The sequence below is a fragment of the Paramisgurnus dabryanus genome, chromosome 15 (genome assembly GCF_030506205.2).
Source record: "Paramisgurnus dabryanus chromosome 15, PD_genome_1.1, whole genome shotgun sequence".
In the NCBI taxonomy this organism is placed as follows: Eukaryota; Metazoa; Chordata; class Actinopteri; order Cypriniformes; family Cobitidae; genus Paramisgurnus; species Paramisgurnus dabryanus.
The window spans coordinates 13736288-13753656 of record NC_133351.1 but is presented as its reverse complement, the minus strand read 5'-3'; the positions used below and the strand labels follow the sequence as shown (position 1 = coordinate 13753656).

Below are 17369 nucleotides of genomic sequence, written 5' to 3'. Positions count from 1 at the left end.
CTTTGTCTCCTGGTTCAATTTTTCCCATTTTTTTAGAGAACCGTGTATGCCAAAATTGCAGTAACATGTTTGACTGGCAAAAACTTTAAGGGCATTTTTCTCAGTTTCAGAGTTTGCGTAGTTACTGCACTTAGCCTTTGTAGGGCAGTGAAGCTAGGTCATACGTGACTTTGCTTACAGTTTGGCGTGAAATCGTGCTCTCACAACACCACCGCTGTTATCTTAAAAAGGCTCTTTATTCACTCTTGTTCATATGGATCCAAACCGTTAATAGTTCTGACTTTGTCCACATACCGGTCCCTGCTTCCCTATTTAACGTATCCCAGTAAATTCCACATCTTTTTCAGGATTTTAACATATTTTTTCTTTCATTTCATTCTCCCAACTCTGCTGCTTCTCCTCATTCGACTTGCTGTATGTTTACATTCGCGAGGCCATCAACATGGCCGCCACATCCCAGAATGCAACGCGGCGCCCAAGCCCTATTGAAACTCGATTGTGCTGTCAATTATTTTTTCTCTTTCTCTCTGTACTAAACAGCAGTGCTGTGGTTGGATAGTGCAGATTAAGGGGCGGTATTATTATAATTGGCCTACGTACCTAACAAAACAGGCAAAATCTGAACGACCTAATTTTTCACATGCTTGGAGAGAATGGTTTACCAAAAAAAAATATTTTTTTACGTTTTCTAGGTTGATGGAAGCACTGGGGACCCAATTATAGCACTTAAAGGAGCTTTTCCCCCCGTAGAAACATTAATCTTTATTGAAAGTGTGTCATATTTGTAGTCAAAATGTAACATACATTTAGAATTTGGTAAAATGATGATTTTTACATCATTGAAAGTATTTTTCCTGTCTCAGCGGCAACTGAGGAAATGATGCAAAACAATTCCAAGATTACACTATTTACCTTCACGCAGTTGTTGAATTTTGCCAACAAACTAAATTATTAAACAATGTCAACATCATATTCAGTTTTTGTTCTGCAAATTACACAAGGATTTGTTTACCTCCCTTCTATGAGGCAGTACAATCTGATTACTACAGGTATCACCTTTGTCACACGAGCAGCACTTCTGAAAAAAAAAAACACTTGACCATCGCACTTTCAGATTCTATAATGAAAGAAAATGATCCAGAATTTTATCCCATGAATTTTGAAAAGTCCTTTGCCATTTCACAAAACTTGTGGAAACACCAAAGCAGATGGTAGAAACTCCTGTGTACTTTCATAAAATGGCACATTATGCACCATTCTTTTTTATTTAATTTACATGTTATATAAAATTGTTTCATTAAAGTTGTTATAGACGGATGTTATAAATGTTTCCTGAAAAGTCTGGTAGCATTTAATGGCCACAACCGTCTGTTTTACGTATAAAAGGATTTTATTTTATCTGTATGTGCCATTGGAGCCCAGTAGGTCATTTCTGCTCTCCATCATTTTAGCATACTGCATTAAACAGCATATAATCCAAGGATTTTTCTGCCATTAAGTGATGGCTTTTGGAAAAAAAGTGCTGATAGCAGTGGGTGTACGTACATACAGGACCTTTAATCCATTCATGTTTTCCCTCGGAATGAAGCAGTACAGACATGATGTCATGTTGAGAGAACTTGAGGATCTTTTATTATCTGTTATTCAAGGAGCACTTTTACTGGAAATACTCGGCTAGTAAGTAGTTAAACTTTGTTATAACTTGTGTAATAAATTTGACATTTTCATATTTGATATTTCTTGTGTCAAATGGAGAAATGTGTATTTGTAAAATGTTTCATTTCATCCTTTAAACCCACAGCTGAGAGGAACCAGCGATGTGTCTCTTTCGTGTTGCCGGTAAGTCTCAGACGAAAATAAAACCACAGAGTTCTTGCACTAAGTTTGGTTGATTTTTACAATTTATGTGAGCAGTCAAAAACCAGTTTATTGAATTTGATTCCTTTCTTAAATGTATAACAAATGTAAGCATTTTATTGGTTTACAGTTGTGGTGTTGCAAAAAAACGAGGTCAATATGAATCGAAACAAACAATATCTGAAGTATTTAGGTTATCTCTAATCTGTTGTTTGTTAATCACTATAATTGTATGGTGGTGTGCAGCCACAGAACAGAGTAACACAATGAATTATTCCTCCAGTCACCTGTCGTGCCCTCTGTAATCTCCCACAGTTAAAGGGATCCCTTATGCTTCTTGACCAGAATTTCACGTCTGTATTATCATCAAATTAAATCTGAAACTTTTGAGCTTAAAATTAAATTGAATTGAATGCCTTGGTTGTCATCGTACTTTACAATACAACAAAATTAGGAGCGCTCTCCATATGCTGTGTACAATAAATAATAATTACAGGAAAATAAATAAACAGAAATAATATACAATTAAGACAATGATCGCAGTGCAAAAGATGACAGGTTAAAAAGGTTAGTCAAGCTATCTGGTGAATATCTATCCCAAGTCAATTTCTGTATGTTGTCTTTTTTTATGATTTAATGTTTTCTACATAAAATTAACCTAAAATATAAAAAACCTATAATATAAAGAACATTCTGTGAAATAAAACTTTGATATCTTTAATTCTGACTAAAGTCATGTCAAAGATTGAAATCAATCAGTTATGCTCCTAATCTCATTTTTTGATTATGAGACTTTAGGGTCACATTTAGTTCTTGTGTAACCTATTGGTATTCAATTTATTTATTTTGTTTTCAGTGACAATTTTTTGCTAAAAATCATGGGCTTAATATTCCAGGTGAAACAAAATAGTGCACTAAAATACAATTTATCTAAGTGCACTTAATAGATGTACTATTTTCATACACTAATTTACGTAAAGACTATTTTATAATATAATATTAAACTTAAGAACATCTAAGTATGCTCATCTGTTGTATTTTGAGACACTGTGTATTTTAATACACTAAAAATGTTTTTTTTATACCCGGTATTTAGTATACTTTTTTTAAGTGCATTATTAAAGTTGAACTATACTTTGATTGAGAATATTTGTAGTGTATCACTTTTACACTTTTATTTAGCACAAAAATAACAATCTGCTAAAAATCTACTTGCTAGTATTTCATTATGTTTTAAGTATACTTTAATTTTGTACCTGTGATAGTTAACACACAAATTACCATTATATGCACAAATGGCTTTGGGATGAAAGTTTGATCTCATGAAAAAAATGTACTTGGGTCAGTGATGGTTTGGCAAGATGAGACATTTTAAAAATATATATTTTCAAACTTGTTTTAAAAGCATGCATCAGGTTTATTTTAATGCACAAAGTGTATTTATAATAATTTTATGCAAAAAAAAAAAAAAATACATTTGCACCATTTTTATGAATGTAAGACTGAATGGACCTGAAATGATCCAATAACCGCTAATTGTGCCAAAAAAATTATAAATATTAAATATTTGATCCACCTTGATGTCATGTAAGTGTAATCAATAAAAAAAAGTATTAAAATATCATTTTATTAGTTATTTCTAAATGTACATTTTAATGCATTTTAATGCATATGCTGAACACAGCTCTTTTTTCTAATAATCTTTGACAAATGATTTAAAAATGTATGTAAAAAAATCATATTACACTAAACTAGAATACATTTAAATATGAATATTTACACCAATTGAGACAGACCGGTTACACCACATTTACATTTTTGCAGTTATCCCCAAAATATTTTTTCAAAATTAAATAAAACCAGAAATTTTATACTTGGTCCTCAAAAAAGAGAATGTATACAAGTAATCTGCAAATTTATTTTGAAATTTTAACCCTTTTACATTTAATTGAACCATACAGACACAAAATAATTAACGTCACGTCATTGACCCAGTATTATTCATGGTGGCAATTTCGTATGAATTCATAAAAACTGAATTGTACAAAACCATATGAATAAATGAAACTCCACCCTTTGCTTTTCATGGAGCAGATTGTAAATATTCATATGAGCCACATAATAAAATAGGTACGTATTGTCAAGGAACAGTGTTTTTGTCAAATAGATACATAAATAATCAGGAAAAAAGGGTGTCAATGGGACGGTACCCTTAAAGGTTCATTTTTGTACCATTATGGGAGTACACTGAAATGTACCTTTTGGGCTACAATATTATACCCTATTGTGTACCTTAAATGACCAATTTTGTACTTTTACAAAGTAAAAAGGTAACAATAGGCACACAGTAAGGTACAGTACTGTACCCAAAAAGATACAAAATTGTATTAAGTTTAGTACATGTAAAACGACCCAGATAGAAAATGTAAGGTTTATATGTTTTTTCTGACAATGTGCATTTAAAAAACATGTTAAACATGCTCTTAATATAAGATCACTTTGACTATGATAATTTATCTTCTTTATTTCTTGTTTCTCAAAAGTGTATTTCCTCCTGCTCCCTCATGCCCCGGCTATATGGTCCTGCACACGTTCCTGTCCACCTAGTTGCACCTGCACTCCAGAGAAGAACTGCAGCGTCCTGTGTGACCACGTCAATATGGTCGACCTGCCGAAAGAATTCCCCTGCGATGCCACATCCATCAACCTCGACAAGAACAGCCTGAAGTTTTTGTCCGAGCGGGCTTTCGGCACACTGCCTTCGCTCAAGTCCCTCTCGCTCGACCACAACAACATCTCCTTCATCACACCAGGGGCATTTAAAGGGCTCCCCAATTTGGTGGAGCTCAAGATGGCCCACAATGAATACATCCGTTACCTGCACACCCGCACGTTCACGTCACTTAAACGTTTGGTGCGTCTGGATCTTTCCGATTGTAACCTCTTCAGCATGCCGGACCGCATCTTCATCGAGCAAATTTCCCTAAAGGAACTGTTGTGTTTTAATAACAACTTCCGACGCGTTCCCGGCACTTTACGGGGGATGGAAAACCTTACGCATGTTTATTTGGAACGCAATAAGATCGAAGCGGTAGCCTATAACTCATTATTAGGCTTAGCCAACCTCAAATACCTCAACTTACAGGAGAATCACATAAGCGTTATCCATGACGAAGCCTTCAAAGATCTACTACGTCTGGAGAACTTCTACCTGAATGATAATCTCTTGGTTGACCTACCCCAGCAGGCTTTCAAAGGCCTAAGCAACTTAAAAATGTTAAACCTGGGTGGGAATCTGTTGACCAATATCTCCAAAACATGGTTCAGTGATCTGGTGGAGCTAGAGGTGCTTTACCTGGATCGAAACCGGCTGGCTTATATTGAGAAGGGCTCCTTTGAGAACCTCACAAGCCTCATCGCACTTCACCTGAACAGCAACAACCTCACATCTTTGCCATTCTCTGTATTTCAGCCCATCTATTTCATCGGCCGCCTGTATCTCTTTCGAAACCCTTGGGAGTGCAGCTGTGACCTGGTGTGGCTGAAAGAATGGATGGAGAGCTACAAGCTGGTGAGAGACATCCCATGCGCATCACCTTCCTCTGTGGCCGGCCTGGATCTGAGCGAAGTGGTCTACGCACGTCTGAACGGGACTTGCGTGGATCCACCGGAACTCAACCTCACCACCGCTCTTCCTGACTACACCACCACCACCACAGAGAACAAGTTCAACAGCCTCATTTCCAAACTCATGCAGCAGGAATGGAGGGATGAGATGATGAACTCTACAGACAGCTTGAGGAACGGCACCCAGCAGGACTCAGCCGAGAGTCAGGTTTCTTCTGGACCTGGACTTTTCTGTGCTATTGATGCAATGTTTCTTCTATTTCTCCTTCAAGCACAGATTGGATGACTGCATTGATGCCTGTTGAGATGCATCCAAGAAAGGAAGTAATTTTCCAGATGTTGGATGAGAAAACATCTAGATTCAAGGCTGTGATGAAGGTTGATTTTTCATGCCTTGGGTTTTCTCATTAAACAGTCTGGCGGATAAACCAGGATTAAAGGTGACTGTTGCTTTAACACGAATCTCTTTAAATGGAAAACAAGTCTTGCATGTATTCAATGAGATGGACACGAGCATTTACATGCATACAACTCTCCTGATAATCTGCAACACAAGTTTATACATTTGTGACATTTGTCGTGTAGGAGATTTGACAAAGCTTCTCGCTATCATTTATTTCACCAGATGGCATGCTGTCCTCTTTTGTTTGGTTCATTGAGCTGGGTAAGTTTCCAGTTCTGGAAAATGCATTAGTCCTCATTTTCTGTGAAGCTTAAGTGCACTCTGTAATGTAAGCTGCTTCATATCATAACCAAATGGATTGGCTTTATTATGGCTTTTTGCCATTATGATTGTATAGCTCTTTTATCCATAGCACAATATAGACATGTTATTAGTGGATGATGGCACAATCCTGAACTACTGACTCCAGGTTACAGCATTAAATATTCATCCAGGAGATCTGAGTGAGATCATTGGCAACTGTGCATAAATCTATTATATCATCTTGGTTGAATTAAAAAAAAGATTTTTTAGCGTTAACATTTTGTAGCCCAAACTTAACTTCCACAAAAAGAATTAATAACAATAGAGTCCCTCTAGAGTAGATCATTTATGATAACAAGCAAATAAATAGCCTGTATATTACCTAGCTATGATTTAAACTGAGCTAAGGTGTAAAATGAATGTGTACAGCGTTAGAATCGTTGAATTCTTGCCTGGAACCTCAGTGATTCATGCTCGCTGTCTCCCCTCGTCTTTAGGAAACAAAACATTTTTTTTTTGACAAGGTCACTTTAGTCATAAGCCAGACTGATAAACAACCACAGACTGGAAGTTAACTGCTTTTTTTAAAAAAAAAAAGATTATTGTATAATAAATAAATTGAAATTTATGTGAAAAAATATTTGAGAGTATATTGCCTTTAAATTTCCGACCTTAATGGCATTTTTTAAAGTGCACCTATTTAATTGCTGAAAATTTTATTTTGTGTATTTGGTATAATACAATGTGTTTGCGTGGTTTATGGTAAAAAAAAAACATTATTTTTCACATACTGTACATTTTTGTAGCTCCAGATTGGTTTGGTACAAAACTCATTGATTTGAAAAGCGCTTTGTCCCTAATTGGCCGGCTAATCTGTACGTTGTGATTGGCCTGAATACCTTTGACGTCACCGGAAATGTGACGCTCCTTACCATGTTTGAAAGATTTGGTCACAATGCAATGCTAACAGGAGTTAACTTCCAAGCGTGAGGAATTGTGATGATGTCGGTCTTGTCTACATCACCAGTTAACTGTTGCCTACAATTCGTGTGTTTGTTGTCATCCAAGAAAAGAGATTTATATTGGAGACAATAACTTGCGTCATCGTTTACTTTGAGGTTTGTACCTTTTGCATATTGCTAACATGTACTAACACACACTTACACAACAAAGGAAATGTGAAAACTTAAATTTGACAATAGGTGCCCTTTAATATTTTAGTGCATTTTAGAGATTTTTTTTATAGGTATTTAACAATAACATATTTATGATTGGCAATTTTTTCGGCCATTTTTGCCTTTATTCAATAGACAGTATGTAAGGAGAGGGTGGAGAAAAGGGGATGGGATTGGCAAAGGACCTTGAGCTTTCTTAGTATTTTTGTCTTGTTTTCAGTAAAAATATCTAAAAATTCTTAAATTAAGATGTATTTTTTTGATGAGAAAAATGAAAATAAGTCTAGTTTTAAGACAAAAATATAAACTTATACAAGTAAGTAATATAAGTAATTAAGTGCTAAAAACAAGCAAAAATTTGCCAATGGAATAAAACATTTTTTCTTAAAATAATTTTATTTTTCAAATTTTCTTGATCCATTAGTGATTTTTTTTTAGTTAGTTTTAAGCATAAATTCACTTTAATTTTATATTTTTTGTCTACAAACTAGACTTATTTGCCTAGGTCATTTTGCTCATCAAGAAACCATCTTAATTTAAGAATTTGTAGATTTTGTAGATAACAAAACAAAAATACCAAGTAAGTAGGCTTTTAAAGAAAACCTAATTAAAATCTTTGTAAAAATAGTTGTATTTACTTGTTATGGATTTTTAGCTTAATTGACTACAGTAACAACAGTAAAATGTATTATGAAGATAAAGAGGTTTAGCTAAATCAACTAAGAGTAACAGCTCAAGTATGAGTCAGGCAGTTACACAGGTGTCTGCGTCATCCAGAGCTCAGCAGGTAAAAGGTGTGGCTCTTCTTTCACATTCTGTTCTTCATTATGAAAGAAACTGAAATGCTGTAATGGAGTTAAACCCAGTGATGCAGAAAACTTGTTAATGGTTAAAGGGTGTTAGTTGTGTCTTCTGGTGTGATCATGTAAATAAAACCTGCTTTATGTATTACAACACAGTACATTTTGTACAGCATGTTCATTTTTAAGACACTACGAACATGTTGGATTGAAAATATGTCTGCAATTCAACTTTTCCCAGACAGCACTGTACCAGATCTGGGCTGAAGTCAGCAGATCTGGTGTGAATCCGGCCCGGAGTTCTCTGCTGTCTGGGTTAGGGGTGGGACACATGAAGAGTTCAAAAATCACTTTGGTGATTGCAAAATTTAACAGCTTTTGTCCCCATTACAGATTATATTTTTTTATACCAGACCTGTCAAATGTCTTAAAATAACCACTAGAGCAATGTTTGTACACGTAGTGTAAGATGACTACGCATCTTACGGCAAGTCGTGTTATAGTCACAAAACGTTTGATGAATTTATTGTTTTTCGTGTCACCCAGCACAAATTTCTATAAACAGTTTTTTGTGTCTGTGGCACGACTTTCTTTATCATGTAATTTCATATTATTTTTCTCATAGTTTTTTCCTATTTTTAAATCATTGTCGCTTGGGGTTAGATTCTGGGTTTGCGTTAGGATGTAATTTTATGCATTGGTTTCGACATGGTTTTTAAAACTATGCTCGCCTGGAGTTGGGGTTAGAGTTGGGATGTCACAGAAAGTGATTCCAACCCCAAGCAACAATGGTAAAAAATAGGAAAAAAAGAATGAAAAAACAAAATATATAATGACACAATAAAAAAGTTGTGCCACAGACAAGAAAAACTGTTTATAGAAATTCATGCAGGGTGACACGAAAAAGACATTCGTGCTCCAGTGGCACGAAAAACAGTGTCAATACACAAATACATTAATCAAATATTTAGTGACTTTAACACAAATTTCCGTAAGATTGGGTTGAAGAGGAATAATTGACCTCAGTCCTTTTTTATTTGAAAACAATGCACACTCGTGCCACATTACCACCTTGGGTGTGCATTATTTTCCAAATTTTTTTGTAACCTTTTGCTTTAATAAAAGCATGAACTTGTGATGGAATGAACTCAACTTGCATCTTGCATGTGTGCTACAATGAAAGCAATAAAATCCGGCCTATTTCCTACACAATTTAAAATCCTAAAATTGTATTATCAGGTTTGCAATGCCAAATGCAAAACAATTCGATTTAATGCTCTATGTCGGCTTTGATACCAACTGCCTTCAGCACAGAATCAGGCAGACAGGGAGTGACCTACCACAGCTGCTGGGATAAATCTGGAAAAACAAAACCGTGAAGGACGAAAAGGCGAAAAGTTTCCATTCGGCCCACCTCTGCCAACTCGCACCGAGAAGCCAAGCAAAGTAGAAAGAGACGACGAAACACAGCAGAGAAGACACAGACAAGCTCTTCACCACATAAAAGGAAATATATTTAAAAAACACTCTCATACTGAAGAGCTGCTCCGTCATCAACAGAGGAATTTACACAGGGCAGTTTGAGTAAACAGTTTGTCATTTACACAACCGTTCAGACCGTGTCGCCTTTCGCCACGCAGTCCACTCTCAAACAACTGCACAGAATATAAATGGGACTTTTTCTTTTTTGAAACATGAATACTCTGAAATGACACGTTTCTGAAATGGCAGAACAGTTGTTTTTTAGTATTTCATCCCTAACCCTTTAATCGTACAACAAATAAAAATCCATTTACAAACACATCGTACTACATGATTGGTAAAAATAAATCGTTTACAAAGTTGCCAAAATGCAAGGGATGTGCATAGGTCTGTTCTTCATAGATGTTTTGCTTGTCACTTTGAACGCGTTTGTCCGGACGAATGGAATGCAATCTGCTGTGGATGACAGTCTGAACACAGCTAACACTGACGGTTTGTGAATGTTCACATGCATGAGATCTCATTCAAATCTCTAAAACATTTCTGCAGGTCTTTAGAGAGACAGTATCCACGTGGAAAACAACACGCAGACAAAAAGTGAGCTGGTTTAAAACCTAAGCTAAATAACTGCGGGTTGGAGCGCGCTGAACAGATAATGTGGGGATTATGTTGGATGGCCGAGTTAATGGATGGGTCGGACAGAAAAATCTCTAAATACTGCACTTCTGCTCCTGTACAAACGCTCATGAAAAAGGATACTGTCTCTTTAAAAGAAAATGTCTACAAAATGTTGCCTCCTAGCTATATAGACATGACAATATTTAGTATTTCATTGATCTTTTTTATTGATACAACACTACGTCTAGGTAGTCTGTGAGGGGCCAAGACTGGGCTCACCGAAGGGCTTGTACACATCGATGTTGTTGAACGTCAGCGCTGGGTCTCGTTTCTATTTTCATCAGCGGGAAAGTTTCTTTTTTTGCAGAGATGCATTGCAAAGTGTGAGGTTGCAGGGGCTTAAGGTTACAGGTCGTACGGACGTTTTAATAAACCCAGGACACCGGCACCCACTGGGAGGTGGTGCAAACCAGTTCTATGGCCTCCTCCAGGAGTCGGATAGTCTCATCAATCTCATTATTGATGATGGTTTGGTCAAAGTAGTGTGCATATGTTTTCTGGAGAATCTCAGATTCCTTCTGCAGTCTCTGTAGTGACTCGTCCTGCAGAACGAAAGAACAAGAGTGAGCGGACGGGATACAGGTTGTGGTCACGCTTGACTTCACGCTCGGTTCGGTTACATTCAGACGCATGGGAAGGTGGGACAGCAGAAACAAAAGCACATGCAAAGAAGTTTGGTGATCTGAAAATTCACATTGTCATTTACTAATTGTAAAAATGGTCCTTCTATGGCACCTCTCTGTAGCACCTTTATTTTTAATAGTGTAGACTAAGTGCAAAACATTTTGAAGGAGAGTTGAGGTGGATGGTCCTAGTATACGTGAAGATAGTCTCATTCACTAACAAAGATCACATAACACAGTCATATGGGTAAATCATTCAGTAAATAAGCTTTTCTTTAATGTATAGTTTGTTAGGATAGGACAATATTTGGCTGAGACACAACTATTTAAAAATCGGAAATCTGAGGGTGCAAAAAACCCCACAAAACACTGAGAAAATCGCCTTTAAAGACCACAAAAGGGGTGATTCACATATTGCAAGTTTGTTATTTCAAATGTAAGCAAACGGTATGCGCGCTCATAATGGAAGCGACATGCACGCGGTGCGACGCGTTCGTTTTTTTCAGGTGCTCCGCACCGCATCGAGTTAAAAACATTTAAACTTTTCATAATGCCCCAAGCGCACCGCAGGTCATGTGACAAAAACCTACGCACCTAGCATGTTTCACCTGTTTAAGGTGCGACATGTAAATGGCCCCTAACACAGTCATATGGGTCAATTTTTGGAAATTGAGATTTATACATCATCTGAACGCTATTTAAATAAGCTTTCCAGTGATATATAGTTTGTTAGGATAGGAAATATTTGACAAACATGTGACAAAAACCTACGCGCCTAGCGTTTTCCACGTGTTTTAGGGGGACATGTGAACGGCCCCTAACACAGTCATAATGGGTCAATTTTTCGAAATTTAGATTTATACATCAGCTGAATGCTATGTGAATAAGCTTTCATTAATGCATAGTTTGTTAGGATAGGACAATATTTGGGAGAGATACAACTACTTTTAAAATCTGGAATCTGAGGGTGCAAAAAAAAACTTATACAAAAAAATCAAAATATTGTGAAAATCGAAATTGAGATTTATACATCATCTAAACGGTTGATAAATACGCTTTATATTGATTTTATTGTATATTTGGCCAATATACAACTATTTAACAATCCGAGGGTGCAGAAAATATTGAAAAAAAAATTCACCTTTAAAGTTCAATACATTTTTGATATATTTACGGTAGGAAATTTACAAAAATCTCCATGGAGCATGACCTTTACTTAATATACTTATAGATTTTTGACATAAAAAACAACAATTTTGACATATTCCCATGTGACATATGACTCGGCTTGTGGTCCAGGGTCAAATATTTAAATGATCATAGAGTCATGTTACTTCTAATATTCACATTGAATATTTTAATATTTATTTCATGTTACTAAGATGGTCCACAGTCGTTGTTTAGGGCCAATGTGATTTAAGTTGGTTGAAATCTGATCCTAAATACATTTAGGGGTGGTTTCCCGGACAGGGATTAGACTAGTCCTAGACTAAAATAAATGTAAGAGCTGTCCAAACTCAAAACAACTTGCAATGACATATCTTAAAATACATCAGTTCCTTTTTTGCCTGAAAATGCACACAAGTAATGTCTTTAGTAAGACGTGTTTGTTAAAACTAGTTATATTTCCTAATTAAACTAAGGCCTAGTCCTGGTTTAAAGGGATAGTTCACCCAAAAATGAAAATTCTGTCATTATTTACTCAATCTCATGTTGTTACAAACCCACATACATTTCTTAGTTCTGATGAACAGAAAGGAAGATATTTTGAGAAATGTTCCAAATCAAACCATTTGTGGACCCCATTCACTTCCATAGTAGGAAAAACGAATACTATGGATGTAAATGGGGTCCACGAATGGTTTGATTACGAACATTTCTGAAAATATCTTCCTTTCTGTTCATCAGAACAAAGAAATTTATAATGATTTGTAACACATAAATCTGAACTTTCTGCTTTATCATGATATTCTCACATGCTTTTATGCATAAATACGTGTGTCCACAGTTAGTGAATGAGACCAAATCTATGCCATTTAGGGAGTTATAAAGAAGTTATACATTTTTTTTTACATGAACACAGAGGAAAATTTTTTGGGTAGATCTTCAGTGGGCACTAAGACTAAACAGCCTTCCTGTTATACTCACAGGCAGCTTCCTGCACCATCTGGGAAGCTGAGTGCGGTGTAAGGGAAGGTAGAAAAAAATCAAAACATGAGCCGAAACAAAAGATGCATGCAAAAGGAAACAGATGAGAGTGAGCTGAATGAAAGAAAGTCGAGCAGTCATAGGTGGTTAATCTGCACATGCCACAAACAGGGTTAATGTTATCAAGTGTCCGATCTGTGTGGGATGTTTGGCTATTGTGTGATCTAACCTCGTTCATGCCAGGAGTGATGGTTGGCGCAGCAATGAAAACCACATAGGGAGCAAATTCAGCTGTTCGTAAAACCTTCAGTGCCTGCAAATAATCAAGATCAATACTCAGTTCAACACTCTCTAAAATGATCCACATCCAACATTTTATAGACATAAAGTACTGTGCATAAGTCTTAGGCCACCATTCCAGAATTAGATTTGTTGTTTTTGCAATGTTATAGTGATCATATAGAATTATTTCTCAGTCTCTTTAATATAATACATCCAGAAAATACAGGAAATGTGTATTTAGTATTAAAAACTGTATTAAAATGTAAACTGATGTGTCAAGTTTTTAAGGTAAACTCCCCTTTCACTTGAGAAGTAGCAGGAAACTGCAGGATCTCTAAAACCTAAATAAAATTAAATCCTAATTTTTTAATTTTAAAGAAATTAATTTTTACTTAATTCTGCTCAAAATGCTCAAGATGTGTTTAGTGCCAAGAGAGGTCAGACGATGCCTAAAGAAGACATTTAGTCCTGAAAATTACATTTTTATTTTTTTTGTACATATTTCTTGTATTTTCTGTTTGTATCTTAATAAAATAGATAAAAAAATAAAATTAAAATAAATACAACTTCTAACACAACAAGTCTGGTGGTGGTGGCCTAAGACTTTTGCACAGTACTGTACATCCTTAAATGACAAAACAAGTACTTATTTTTTAAGTTACAGTAACTCATGAATAAAGGCTGATGGCAGGTCATATAAAAGATTCACCTGTGGCTCTACGTCCAGTATGGCTACGAGTCCCTGATCGTGGATCTTGCGTATCGTCTCCAACCGCGTACCGTACATCGCGTCCTCGTGGCTGCCATACTCAAGGTATTCGTTGTTAGAGATGTCTTGCATCATTTGGTCGTGAGTTACAAAGAAATAATTCTTGCCGTTCTCTTCATCTTTCTTTGGAGGTCTGGTCGTGTCTGTTTTGAACACATTAGTATTTGGTTACAGCAGTGGTTCTCAAACTTTTTCAGCATGCGGCCCCCTTGTGTACAGTGCATTCCTTCGCAGCCCCCCCCAAAGAAAATTAATGACAAAAATCAATTCTCAAAGTTAACATTTTAATTAAACAAAACATTAAATTATAAAAAGTAGTGTTGTTGGGTAGTTGCCCTATTGTTAGGCTAAATTACACACAATTCATGAAAAATTTATTTATTTTATAAAATGTCATAAAACTAGGGCCCCCCTGGGACCACCACTGGGTTACAGCATGCAAACGTGTAGACGTTATTTTTTTTTAAAAAAAGGTTTGTTTCTTACGTGGAATGGGATAAGCGAATCTGTATGGGTGTTTGGTGATGAGTGTGTTTTTGATGTGTCTTCTGCCAACACCGTGGGCACCTGCCAGATGTCAAAACAGCACAGCAATGTAGTAGCCATACGCTCACACATTAACAAATGTGAGCTGCGGGAATAAACCCAGATCTAAATACACACCTAGTAGCACTAATGTTTTCCTCTTGAAGACTGGCAACTTCACTACTTCTTCATACGTGACCAGATCTAGTTGATCGAACACTGAAAATTAAAGCAGAAATTGTTATTTCGATAAATGAATGTTTAAGACTGTATGTTGTTTTTTGGATAAGATAATATAGATGGATGTAATGCGTCAGTGCTTTGGTTTGGGCAGAGGAACACTGCGTGTATTTTGACTGTGCTGATAGGGATTTGATATTGCAGCTGAGTGACATTCAATCTCAACTGCACCAATGAAGCATCATGTATCCATGTTGCCGTCACTACATTTCTGCATTTGGCAGATGCTTTTGTCCAAAGCGACTTATTGTGCATTCAAGGTATACATTTGATCAGTACAGCTGTTTGTACGTAATCTCTGTAAAGCAAATCCACAACCTTTGCGCTGTTAATGCATTGCTCTTACAGAAGCAGACTAAATAACTAGACTGAATTATCAGTGTCGTTGTGAAACCTTGAACAGATTGTTTCTTTCAGTAATGCTGTTGTATAATAAGCAAGACTGGCTTCAGTGTGTATGCGGGGGTGTGTTTGTACTGTACTGTAGATGTAACGTGAGCTATGTGTGTCACGTTCATGCGAAATCTCTTTCTGAATAGATGCCTCAATAATTCATGTTCCCTTTAAGTGTAACCTTGACTATGCATATCTGTACAATACGTAAATGATGCTTAATAGAAGTTATATGTCATGCAGTGTATTAGGGAACACTATGGGCTGAAGAGAAGACATTAATACCACACAAACATTTAAAGGCACAAAATGTAATGTTCACCACTAGTGGTCACAAAACAATAACTAAGGTGTAGCTTGATGACGCTGTGAAGGAGAGTGGGACGATCTTCATCTCAGGCTCTGATGTAACAGGGCTCACAAATAAATTTCATAGATGACGTAACGAAATAAATATTTTTAACAGTTACTTAATAACGTAAGCCAGAGTGGTGTGCTACATGCTACAAATACTACTAATGCAGATCAATCGGCGCATAAATCAGATATTTAACTCCATAATCTTACATATTGTGCCTTTAATTCCCCACCGGAAAAGCGGAAAATTGTTCTATGTTGATTCTGTAACAACCCCTCCCAGGATGTTTTCAATGCCACCCTTAAAAACACCCAAATCAACTCATCAACCACCTTTCATTAATAGCTTGCTTGACTTCATGTGGTGCTGCATAGAACGATCATTGTGTGACATTGCAGTACCGCATAAGCGATTTTAAGGCATCTGCTCTCAAACTTGCATGGTACACGTGCCGATTGGCACCAATGAAGTCAAACAAGTATATATAGGTTTCTGAAGATCGTTTTTGAAGTTTAAAGTAGGGGGTGCCTGCTGCCGCCATCTTGGCCGTGCTTCACTCGCAGATATCCGAAAATGGGTAAAAAGACGGGATGTGGGTAACTGAGGTAGCTGGTTGCTGAAACCACACCCTCCTAGTTCGATTCTAGTGACAGCAGTGGCTGTTCACCCCTCACTCAAGTGGCCACGCCCCAAAGGAATAGTCCATTTTCTTAAAAGAAAAATCCAGATAATTTACTCACCACCATGTCATCCAAAATGTTGATGTCTTTCTTTGTTCAGTTGAGAAGAAATTATGTTTTTGAGGAAAACATTGCAGGATTTTTCTCATTTTAATGGACTTTAATGGACACCAACACTTAACACTTAACTCAACACTTAACAGTTTTTTTTCAACAGAGTTTCAAAGGACTATAAACGATCCCAAACGAGGCATAAGGGTCTTATCCAGCGAAACGATTTTAATTTTTGACAAGAAAAATAAGAAATATACACTTTTAAACCACAATTTCTCGTCTAGATCCAGTCCTGAAAGCGTCAGCGTGACCTCACGCAATACGTCATGACGGCAAGAGGTCACAGAGGACGAACGCGAAACTCCGCCCCAGTGTTTACAAGTGTGTTGGAAGAAGACCGTTCCGACGTTGTTGTATGTCAACTGATACTAATTAATGTCTTTGTGTCAGTTTATTGTTAAAAATGGTCAGCAAATGTGCGTTTTATATATGTAACACGTGACCTCCCTACGCCACTACGCATTTACGTTAGGTCGCACTGGACCGGATCCAGACGATAAATTGTGGTTTAAAAGTGTATATTTGTTACTTTTCTTGTCAAAAATGAAAATCGTTTGAGATCGTTTATAGTCCTTTGAAACTCCGTTAAAAAAAACTGTTACGTGTTGAGTTAAGTGTTAAGTGTCCATTAAAGTCCATTAAAATGAGAAAAATCCTGCAATGTTTTCCTCAAAAAACATAATTTCTTCTCGACTGAACAAAGAAAGACATCAACATTTTGGATGACATGGTGGTGAGTAAATTATCTGGATTTTTCTTTTAAGAAAATAGACTATTCCTTTAATTATGCAGAACCCCAAGTCTTAATATAGTTTTAACGGATGAGTTACAAAAAAATTCACCCCCCTCCCAGTTGTCATGAAGGGCAAAATTTGCTATACAGACCAAAAACTATTTTTGTAACAGGCTGTG

At 36.4% G+C, this 17369-nt stretch overlaps 2 protein-coding genes across 9 annotated transcripts in view; one reads left to right on the top strand and one right to left on the bottom strand.

Moving 5' to 3' along the window:
* Positions 1-1807: 1807 nt before the first annotated feature.
* On the top strand, positions 1808-7380 carry nyx (nyctalopin). The gene is made up of 2 exons (XM_065251379.2): positions 1808-1839; positions 4401-7380. The coding sequence occupies exons 1-2, from the start codon at positions 1818-1820 to the stop codon at positions 5768-5770; spliced, it is 1392 nt and encodes a 463-aa protein (XP_065107451.1). The 5' UTR covers positions 1808-1817; the 3' UTR covers positions 5771-7380.
* Positions 7381-9657: 2277 nt separating this feature from the next.
* Positions 9658-17369, bottom strand: part of caska (calcium/calmodulin-dependent serine protein kinase a) — a 182161-nt gene continuing 174449 nt past the window's right edge. For all 8 annotated transcript variants that reach the window (XM_073812035.1, XM_065251872.2, XM_065251875.2 and 5 more), the window contains 5 exons: positions 14811-14891; positions 14634-14714; positions 14088-14290; positions 13326-13409; positions 9658-10867 (listed from right to left, as the gene is read on the bottom strand). In XM_073812035.1, coding sequence (XP_073668136.1) covers positions 10691-10867; positions 13326-13409; positions 14088-14290; positions 14634-14714; positions 14811-14891 — 626 coding nt within the window. In that variant the 3' untranslated portion in view covers positions 9658-10690. The remainder of the gene's footprint in view (positions 10868-13325; positions 13410-14087; positions 14291-14633; positions 14715-14810; positions 14892-17369) is intronic.

Excerpts from the sequence above, each read along its gene's own strand:
- nyx (XM_065251379.2), top strand. The coding sequence starts at position 1,818 with ATGTGTCTCTTTCGTGTTGCCG. Across the intron at positions 1,840-4,400 it reads GTGTCTCTTTCGTGTTGCCG|TGTATTTCCTCCTGCTCCCT; the intron begins GTAAGTCTCAGA and ends GTTTCTCAAAAG.